Genomic DNA, 10945 nt, shown 5'->3' on the forward strand with positions numbered 1-10945 from the left:
CATCTCCTACCTGATGAATGGGTAAGGAAATATGTTTGTTTTCATATCATGGAATATGATCCAGCCATAAAAATGGAATGCACCACTGCCATGTGCTACAAAAACATTATGCTAAGTGAAAGAAGCCAGACACAGAAGGTCACATTTGTATGATTCCATTTCTGTTAAGAATCTAGGGTAGGCAAATCCATAAAGGCAAAAAGCAGATCTGGGGCTGCCAAGACCTGGGTGGAGGGAGGGGTGGGGTGGGACTGCTTAAAGGGTATGAGGTGCCCTTGTGGGGTGATGATAATGTTTTGGAACTAAATAGACATAAGTTTGAACAACATGGTGAATATATACTAAGCGCCCCTGAAATGTACACATTAAAATGGTAAAAATCATGAAACCAATGTTATATGAATTTTATCTCACTTAAACAAAAAGTTTTAGTAAGGATTTAGGAAGGTATTTCGGGGACACCTGGGTAGCTTAGTGGATTAAGTGTCTGACTCCTGATCTCAGCTCAGGTCTCGATCTCAGGGTCATGAGTTTAAGCCCCACGTTGGGCTCCACAGCGGGTGTAGAGCCCATTTTAAAAAGTTATAATAAACCACATCTTCTTTATCCATTCATCTTTCGATGGATTATGGAAGACTCCTAACTCTGGGAAATGAACTAGGGGGGATGGAAGGGGAGGTGGGCGGGGGCTGGGGTGACTGGGTGGCGGGCACTGAGGGGAGCACTTGACGGGATGAGCACTGGGTGTTATTCTATATGTTGGCAAATTGAACACCAATAAAAAATAAATTTATCATTAGAAAAATAAATATTTAAGGAATTAAAAAAGTTATAATAATAAAGAAATACAAAGGCACTCCATTTCCTACTCTGTAACCTTTTGGCCTTTTCTCAGCAGATCGATGAGAAGTTTGAATTGTTCTCAATTTATGGTTTTTTGTTTGTTTACGGGTACGACCAACCAGATATCTGCAATATTTAGGTAAGAGATGTTTTATTTTAATTTGTAAATGTTATTTTAAATCTTTTTCTGGACGAAATTATTGCTGTTTTGCTTTCTGGGTTAGAATGTTTAACGCTCAGTCACTCATTGTGTGTTACTAGAATAGAACAAGCTTGGAAACAGATTCTTTCCTTGCTGAGTGGCTCGCCTGGCTCACCTCCGCCGGGGTGTGGCATGATAGATCAAGTGTGCACTCTGAATACATCTCTCTTTTCAGAAGAGTATATCCTTAGACCTGATTATGTAGAAACTATGTGTTTGAGGTTCCGAACGCTTGACTTCCTGGCCAGCCATTTGCCACCACTTGCAAGTCTGAGAGCACGGAGGCATGCAGAGTGATGCTCACATGAGTCACGCACGGTCCAGTCCTGCTTGTTAGGGTTGTGGGGTTCTTTACCCTGAATCTGGCTCCACGTCCCTGTGTGAACTCCCCACCCTACTGAGCTGGGCTGGGCCATGTGTGAGTCACATGGGTGACCTTTGCACCTTTGGCCTAATGCCTGTTTGGTCCCTTGGGCACAGTGAATTCTGTAAATTACAGCTCCCTCGTCTCGTCCCTCTTCTCGCTGGTTGCAGAAAAGCTGAGATATATGGTTGTAGATTTTAGAAGGAAATATACTTTCTTTTTTTGTGCCCTGCCCTGGCTTTTGATTTGATCTTCCTTTCTAATTAATTCGTATATGCTGTGGTATCTTTTTATTCTTTTTCCACTTCGTTTTCCGTAGGGTGTATGTATTTATAAATTGGAATTCCCATTTTTAGAATAAGTCAGAGACCAAAAACAGAGTCCAGGAATACAAACCATTTCCCTATTACCTAAAAAGAAAGTAATGCAGATTGTGATCCCCCTACCCACTCCCTTACAGCACGCACATGCACACCCGTGCACAGGCACATGCACAGACTCGTGCATCCATCATGCCAGAGGGCACACCCCAAGGTCCTTGGCCTTCAGAGTGAGGCCTCTAATGACAAAGTGGCATCCTAAAGTTTTGATTCAGGACTCCTCATCAGAACTCGACTCAGAGCAGCCTTCATCTCCTGGTTGCGCAGACTGTAGATGAGTGGATTCAGCATGGGGGTCACCACGGCATAAAAGAGCACCACCACCTTGTCCTGCTGGGCAGAGGCCGTGGAGCGGGGCTGCATGTAGGTAACCAGGGCCATCCCGTAAGACATGGAGACCACTGTGAGGTGGGACGCACAGGTCCCGAAGGCTTTGCGACGTCCCCCGGTGGAGTGGATCCGCAGAATGGCAGCCACAATGTAGGCATAGGACAGTGAGACCAGGCAGCAGGGCAGCAGCAGCACCACCACACTGGAGGCCACGATGAACACCTGGTTGAGGGTGATGTCCACGCAGGCCAGGCGGACCAATGCCAGAGTCTCACAGGCCACGTGGTTGAGCACGTGGTGCCCACAGGTGGGCAGGCGCATGGTGACCACCGTCTCCACCACAGAGTTCACCAGGCCTACGAGCCAAGAGACAGCGGCCAGCCCAGCACAGCACCTTGGGCTCATCACTGCCACATAGCGCAGGGGGTCACAGACAGCCACGTAGCGGTCGTAGGCCATAGCAGCCAGCAGCAGGAACTCGGTACCCCCTAGGGCCAGCGAGAAGAAGAGCTGGGCCCCACATCGGATGAAGGAGATGGTCTTCTTCTCCAGGAGGAAGTGCACCAGCATCTGGGGGACCCCGCTAGAGGTGTAGCAAATGTCCACCACCGAGAGGTTGCAGAGGAAGAAGTACATGGGCAGGTGCAGTCGTGCATCCAGTCCTATCAGGAGGATGATGAGCCCGTTGCCCAGCAGAGTCAGCAGGTAGGCGGCCCCAAATAGGACAAAGAATCCAACCTGGGTCCGCCTGTCGCTGGAGAGCCCCAGGAGGACAAATTCACTCTCCCAGGTCAGGTTGTCCCTCCTCATGGAGCAGGTGGGTCAGGCTGCCAGGAGGGGGCAAAGGCAGACAGGGGTAAGTGAAGGTCCCACCTTAGGAGTCGGGGATTAGGCCATGAGCTGGAACTGAAGCCGCAACAGGGATACCTACCGTCAGGTTCCTTAACCTCGATGCTTGGGGAGAATGCAGGGAAAGTGCTGGAGGAAGGGACAACTGGGTCCTCAACTAGATTGTGAGATTCTCAAGGATTAAGTCCCTGTTCTGGTCATCCTTTTGTGGCTAGGATCCAGCACAGCTACCATTACATAGGAGGTAATCATTCACTGTAGAAGGAAAGAGAGAGGAAAAGTGATGGAGAAAGGGATGAAGGAAAGACAAAAAAGAAAATTAACAAAGAAAAACTAAGGAAGAAAGTTTGGAAATTGGAAAAGGAGGGAAGTGGAAGATAGGGAAGAAATTCCTGTCTAGTTTTAAGCCAGCATCTGTTCAGCCCCTTGTGTGTGCCGGGGTCTGTGCTAGACATCAGGCATCTGTCTGTGAACAAGAAAGAAGCGTGAGTCCTGCTTTCTTGGTTCTTATAATTTAATTAGGGACACCAAGATTAAATTAATAATTACAAAAATTAATTAAGTATAATTGTGCTAAGTGCTTTGAAGGAGAACAGGGTTACTAGTTGTTTAATTAAATTTGTGGCTGTAATTAAATTACCACTGGTTATGTCTTACTTCTCAATAATGTGTAATTTATATAGTAAATTGCCAACATTTATTTAGATGTTTAAATAAAATGATTAACAAAATAATGTAACGAGGGCTTTTGGAAACCAAGAATCATATTCTACTGATTATGAACTGAGTGAAATCCGCTGAATCTTTCAGAGGGAATGAATTCTCCCCTCTCAGCTAGGATTGTGTTGGATTATCTATCTCCCTTCCAACACGTTGACCAACCCAGTATAAAAATAGAATTAAATGCCACCAGTTTTTCTTAATAGAAACATGTCAAGGTGTATTTCCTGCTCTTAAAACAGTTAATAAACTAATTAACTCATTTATTAAAAATATTTACTGAGGAGGGACACCTGGGTGGCTCATTTGTTGAGCATCTGCCTTCAGCTTAGAGCGTGATCCTGGAGTCCTGAGATCGAGTCTCAAATCCGGTTCCCCACGAGGAACCTGCTTCTCCTTCTGCCTGTGTCTCTGCCTCTCTCTCTGTGTCTCTCATGAATAAAAAAAAGTTTTTTTTTTTAAATCTTAAAAAAATATTTATTGAGTATCTGAGGCACCATGCTTTCAACCAGCTTCTAGCATGTAATGCCTCTCAATGTTAGGAATTTGTGTTTAGAAAATCAGGGTAACAGATTCAAATAAGAACCTTTAAAAGTGGATCTTGGTAAAAATCTGTGACAATCAAATGAGACAGCCAAACAAAGGACAAAAGGAATACATCAGCGTTAAGAAAGCCCGAGTGCAGCCACAGAAATAAATACAATAGAAGTGAAAAGCATAATCTGATTGAAAGTTCTTCTGGCTGAGCACAGTGGCCTGGGAGTGAGCAGAGAACCAGGGTGGAGGAGACATCCCCCACCTTCCCTGCAGCCCTGGTCGTCCCTGCGGAAGCTAGAAATAGAAACTGGCTTTAGAGGCTCAGGGTTGGAGACCCAGGACTGAGGCCAGAGGATGATGGCTGGTGGCTGGGTTTTGAACACTGCCCCAGGGAGCCTTTGGATGCGTCTCGAGCAGGGTTCTGGTATCAGCCAGAGGAAGTAACTCCACTCCGATCTATATGATCTGTAGGCTGCCAAGCATCCAGAATTCTCCCCTCAGAGTCGCTGCCATGGATCCAGATTCCCTTCAGAAGAGCCCTGTTACCATGTAAGAAAATCAAGCAGGTGAGAAGTGAAAGGAGCCATGGAGATCACATACCCACCCATTTCATCTCATAGATGAGGAAGCCAAGGAACAGGAGTAAGGTGGTCGGCCCAGGTGTCCCATCTCCCCGGGAAGCAAGGTGGAACCAGGCTTAAGTCTGGATGGCACAGTCTCAGCTCTTACTGAGACTGGTAGTGAGGGGTGGGAGGGAGGTGGTGGGAGGATGTGGACCAGGGAGGGAGGCACCTGAGGGATCTCAGATTGGAGGCCCAGCAGCTGTCTTGCTGTGGAGAGAAACACTGTGTAGCAAGTGGGAAAAGCTTTGAATGAGAAGTCAAGGGATCCAAGTTCTAATTCTCCTCTTCCATTAGCCTGCTATGCACCCCGGACTAGTTGCTTGGACTCCCTGAGCCTCGATTTCTTCATTTGAAATGTGGGGATAATAATAATGTCTACCTCGTAATATTTTGAGTAAGATCAGATGAAGAAATGAACACGAATGTGCTTTGTAAAGCACTAGGTAAGCATAAGTGGCTCTGTTATTATTATCATTATGTTTAATAATAAGCAAGTCAATTTCACTGAAGTAAGTTCTGCCCAGTGAGTCGGAGACAAGAAACAGTACAAATACGTGCTATAGAGGCCAGAAAGTTAACAGCCTATAAATAAATGTAAATCCCCTTTCCCATAAATCCTATTGCCTAAATAACTTAATTATAGAGACCCTGCTTCAATAAGCGAAGAATTAAGGTGGAGAGTTTGTCTATACCCAGTGGGTAGTACTATGCTCTACAAGCAGTATGAGCTCAATACCTTTTTTTTCAATAAAACTTTGGTGCTGTTTTTATTTTAATTTTTTAAAAAGGATTTTGTTTGTTTGCTTGACGGAAAGCACAAGCAAGGGGAGTAGCAGATGGAGAGGGAGAAGCAGGCTGTTGGCTGAGCTGGGAGCCCAGTGTGGGGCTCGATCCGAGGACTCTGGGATCATGACCTGAGCCAAACCAGGTACTTAACAGATTGAGCCACCCAGGCACCCTTGATGCTGTTTTTAGATGGTGATAAACTATTTTTATTAATAGATGGTCTTGCTCTCAGCTTTTGGGGATTAGAGAATTTCATTCCACTTTGCTTGACTTAGTGTATATTTACTGAGCATTGAGTAGTGACTGCTCCTGTGGCAGGTGATGGGTGATGGGATCATTCAGCCTAGTCTCCGTCTCCAGGAATTCAGCCTGGCAGAAGGATAGAGAGGGTGAGTTATCATGACCTTATCAGAGTTTTCAAAGGAAGCTACCATGTCTGGTAACTGGAGACATAGTGTTGGACTATGTAAATAACCAGCCACATATATAGAAATAATAAGGTAAAAGTGAAGAAACAACCAGCGAATTGGCTTCTTGAAAGAGTAGATGCAGTTTAAGGCACATGTAGATTGGTAGTAAAGAGACCTGGGTTTCAACCTGTATCAATAAACCATCTAGATATCATTTTAAACCACTACCTTTATGAGGCATATTTTCTTCATCTGCAGAATGAGCACGTTAGGTAGACACCAAGATTTCTCCAGCTCTAAAGGTGTGCAATACATGACTATATGTAAGCTATAGTTTAAAGCAATAAAGAGGGGAAAAGAAGTCCTTCAATCTTTGGTTACTCTAAGAATGCATAGCTAGTGAGACTGTGGGCACTAAGGTATTATGGGCTACTGGATTTGGGGATCAAAGCATTCATATCACACATAACTATTTGGAGAGATGCCATTGAAAGGGATCAGATGGACCTGAAAAGAGAAGTTAAGGAAATAGGGAAGGGGGCCTTAGAGATAGAAATGGGAAAACCACTTGGGTCAAAGATTCTTTCCAAAGCGGGACCCAGGGAATTCCTAGAGTGGGATGACCCCTAACAAACCTACCTTAGTTTCCCTAAGGATTATGCTTCTTAATGACTGAGAATATTCACCTTCTTTTTCAAGAAAAGATAGGCTTATGTCTATGTTTGGTTCTTACAGTAATTAAGCTCAGCTCTTTCTGCATTCCTTCTTATCTCCAACATAATGCAAATGTCTTGAGGCCAAGAAAAGAGACTTATCCCTTTTGACCTTCCACTCTTCGCTGTTTTGAATGTGTGTCTGTCTCTCCTGAGCACTTCTGTGTATACTGTTGATTGGGTGACTGACCAAGACCGGAGGACTCGGTTGAGGGGCTCAAAAACAATGAGCTGCATTTTCTGGGTCATGGGAAGAATCAAGAGCCTCCAACTATAATAGTGAGAAAAACGCAGGGGAGGATCCCAGGGCCGTCCTGGCTGTTCCCAGGAATTTGGTCTCTACTCTCTCACTGCCTCCTCACAGCCTTCCCTGTTGGGGGGGGGGGGGGGGACTCACCAAGGCTCAGTGTTCATCTCATGCACATAATTCCTTTTGGATGAGGAGGTGGCATATTTCTCAGGAAGCCTCGAAGCAGGAGTCCTCTTCTGGGGGATGGAGGTTTTACGTTCTCAGTCTAGGATGATAACTTTTCAGAATGTTAAGAATCCCCAGAGGGCAATTACTTGTTCTTGGTGTGTTCCTTCATTCACCCCTGCCCCAAGCTACTTCCCCGCAACCACAGCTCCCCACTTGTCTGAGTTCCCCGTGGGATCAACATTTTGAAAACATTTTATCTCCACTTTTAATTGTCCTTCTAGTTCCCAGACTGATGAGCCCATCTTTGACTTTTGGGTTTTTCACTGCTATCCAAGGCTATGGCATTGCTGGAGACTTTTGGCAGGAGTCAGGAGACAGGAATATTTCCTCTGAGTCGATGGAAAGGGATTGAGATTCATTGGGAAACAGAAGAGGTGCTAAAATCTCAGAGCCTGATCTCCTTTCTAAGGGAAGTAGATGAGTGCACCTTCTCCCCTCTTTCCACACACCTGGTTTTAGTGACCAGGGAGTGGTAAGACTGCACAGAAAAACCATCATGTCTGTGGCCTGGAAGCCACCAAAAAATCCCAAGGTCATAGTCATGAAAATATTTCCATGCACTCCTTAGTGGTCTCCAATATCACATTTCTGTTGAGTTGTTTCCTTTGCATATTTTCATACCACTGGAGGTTTTTCTACCTTTTTTTTACCTTTCACTAAGCTTGATATCCTGGTTCTTGATCATCTTCCACAAGGTTTTAAGCTCTTTACTGGAATTATGTAGAAGGAGCAGAGAAAACAATGGGTCAGGATGGGGTTTTACTCCCAATATTTACCTATCCATTTCCATGCAATAGAACATGGGTCTTTGAGAAGATAGGAAGAAAAAACAGGGATGCTATTACCAAGTATTTCATTAGAATTTTTCTATAATAATATCAGCAAGATAATGGTTTAATTATCTTGAAGATTTGTCACTCTAATGACAACAGACTGGGGGAAATCACACAGCAAAGCTCAGGACACCAAGGACCTGGAGCTGTTCTAAATTTATGGTCCATTGAAAGAAAAACTGATGGGACTTTCTGTCTGAGAGCTGTACCCAAAAGTTGAGGAGGATGGCAAAGTAGAAAGGAGTCTGAGGACACCACGAAGGAGAAGAGAAAAAGTGACACCTGCCAGGTGGGCCTTGTGATGCACATCAAAGGTAGACTCACTATGGTCTGATGTAGGTGAGCCACGTACAAAGGAAAAGAACGTTTGGGTACCATCTTCCAGATGACCTAGTGTATGATCATCTGAGGAAAATATCTCCTTGCTGGTAAGATGGAAATGCATCTTTCCTACTTTTCCAAATACAGGTAATATATAACTGGATGAAGAGAGTAGGCCAAAAAATTATAGGTTCAGTATGATCCTGTATTGCATTAAATACTATACATACAATGGATGTATATAAAGGTAGACACAGAAAGAATACTGGAAGGATGATCAAAAATATTAATGGATTATCTCTGATAATAGATTTGCAGGTATTTTTCTTTTCTTTTTTTAAATCTGTATTTTGAAAAATGTCTACAATAAATGTGTTATTTCTCTAATAAGAATCTCAGTGACATTTTAAAATTATTGATAAAGATGTATCCTATTGAGGCAGGACTCCTGTGAAATCAATTCATTGGCTCAAGTCTAGCAGTACTGAACGGCCTTTGAGTAACATGGGTGGGTATTAGGGTAGGAGGAAGGTATCATACTTCTGTCTCATGAAAGTCCTATGATGGCAGATTTTATGTTATTTAGATCATGAAATGTAAATCTGTAAATATCCTGTAAATATCCTGTGGTAGGTACTTTGGACTAAGGACAGGATCATTGTTTTTTTGCTCTGGCTTTAGTATAAATGGCTCTGTGACTCTGGGCATGCCATTTAAACTCCCTGGATCTCAGTTTCATTGTTTGTGAAACCAAGATTAGATTAAGCCTCTAAGGATCCTACAGTTCTGGAAGTCTCTTTACTAGTGTGGACATTGTAATATTCTGCTTTCGTCCTAGATACAAAGGTCTGAGACTGGAGTCAGACCATTGTGGGTTCCAGACTGTTGTGTTGAGGAGCTAGGAGTAATTGTCTCCTTTGAGCCTGATCCACACCAGAAGTTTCTTTCTTTTTTTTTTTTTTCACACCAGAAGTTTCATTAGCAATCAATATTTTATGTACTGTTTGGACCCCTTACCCTTGGAGATAATTCACTTCCTGCATTGTCTATGCAGCCCCAGACCTGCTGCTTGCTGGCTCTTTCTCTTTACTCTTTTGGAATTGCATCCCCACCCACTTCCCCTACCCCCTCCTTCTCCACCCTAATATCTCCTTGCCACAAGACTTTCCTGTTGCTATGAATAGTTGATTCACTTCCATTGAACTACTACTATATCTGGTTCTCAGTTATACACATTTCCCATTCATTTCTTTCCACTTGGTAGGTTTTGTTTTGTCTGTTTGTTTGTTTTTACGAGAATTAGCTTTCCTCCCACCTTTTCCCAAGGAAATATCAAGAGGCATCTTGACCGGAAACCTGATGACTGCCATACTTAACAGCAATTTTAAAGGCTTTGGATACAGATTATTACTAATTAGCTCTGTTATGAGAGGATCTGAATACTGCTCTCCTTCCTATTTCTAGACACTAGGAAAAAAAATTTGTTTTAAAGATTTATTTATTTATTTGAGAGACAGAGGCCGGGGGAGGGGGAAACACATGCAACTGAGTGGGAGGAGGGGCAGAGAGAGAGTCTCAAGCAGCCTCCTTGCAGAGTGCAGAGCCTGAGGTGGGATCTGATCCCAGGACCCAGGAGATCATGACCTGAGCTGGAATCACACGTTGTTTGATTAATTGGCTGAGCCACCCCAGTGCCTCCCAGGAGCATTTTTTCAATGGTAATTCTGTGCTTTGGTCTTCTCTGTGCCTAACCAAGTATGTGACTTGGGGGAAACCACTTAAACGGTGGAGGAAGGGATGATGAGAAAGAAAGATTTGGCAACTAGTATTTAATGAGCATGAAATGCTTTGTAAGAAGCATCTCTTTGAAACTTTATGTAATTTCCTCATTATTATTGACATTGGACAGGTACAGTACAGCCCCTTTCTGGAAAAGAAGCCCTTCTTCAATAGATTGCTAGCATACATATGGAGTCCAGAACAATCTTGACTTCAAGATCAACTTGCCAAAAAAATTTTAAAAATAAAAAAAAAAAAGAGAGAGAGAGAGAGAGAGATCAACTTGCCTATCTGATGGGGTAACAAATTTAAATACATTCATGGTGGATGTTCAGTGAAAATGTACCTACCTTGTTTTCAATAATGATCTTTTCTTTTTAAGGCTATATCCTGATGGGTAGTATGGAAATAGGGGAAAAAGCAAGCAATATAACATGCCAATTAAAAATATCTTAGCTTTGGGGATCCCTGCGTGGCTCAGCAGTTGAGCATCTGCCTTTGGCCCAGGGCGTGATCCTGGAGTCCCAGGACTGAGTCCCACATCAGGCTCCCTGCATGGAGCCTGCTTCTCTCTCTGCCTGTGTCTCTGCCTGTCTGTGTGTCTTTCTCTCCGCATCTTTCACGAATAAATAAATAAAATCTTTTAAAAAAATCTTAGTTTTCCACACTACAGTCTCTTTTGACTTAAAATAATTTTCCAAGTAAATATTTAATTAATTTGAAATTGGACCTTTGATCAGAATGGTTTCTTTTTTCTCCTTTTCTTGAGGTGCCTTC

General features: G+C 43.4%; 1 protein-coding gene across 1 annotated transcript; it reads right to left on the reverse strand.

Annotated features, from left to right (window-relative positions):
* Positions 1 to 1987: 1987 nt before the first annotated feature.
* LOC129515770 (olfactory receptor-like protein OLF3) lies at positions 1988 to 2929 on the reverse strand. The gene has a single exon (XM_055334785.1). The coding sequence runs from the start codon at positions 2927 to 2929 to the stop codon at positions 1988 to 1990; it is 942 nt and encodes a 313-aa protein (XP_055190760.1).
* Between the last annotated feature and the right edge of the window lie 8016 nt (positions 2930 to 10945).

This window comes from Nyctereutes procyonoides, unplaced genomic scaffold (genome assembly GCF_905146905.1).
Source record: "Nyctereutes procyonoides isolate TBG_1078 unplaced genomic scaffold, NYPRO_anot_genome, whole genome shotgun sequence".
Lineage (NCBI taxonomy): Eukaryota > Metazoa > Chordata > Mammalia > Carnivora > Canidae > Nyctereutes > Nyctereutes procyonoides.

What these genes read in the sequence shown, in the direction of transcription:
- LOC129515770 (XM_055334785.1), bottom strand. Translation starts at nt 2,929, where the DNA reads ATGAGGAGGGACAACCTGACCTGGGAGAGTGAATTTGTCCTCCTGGGG.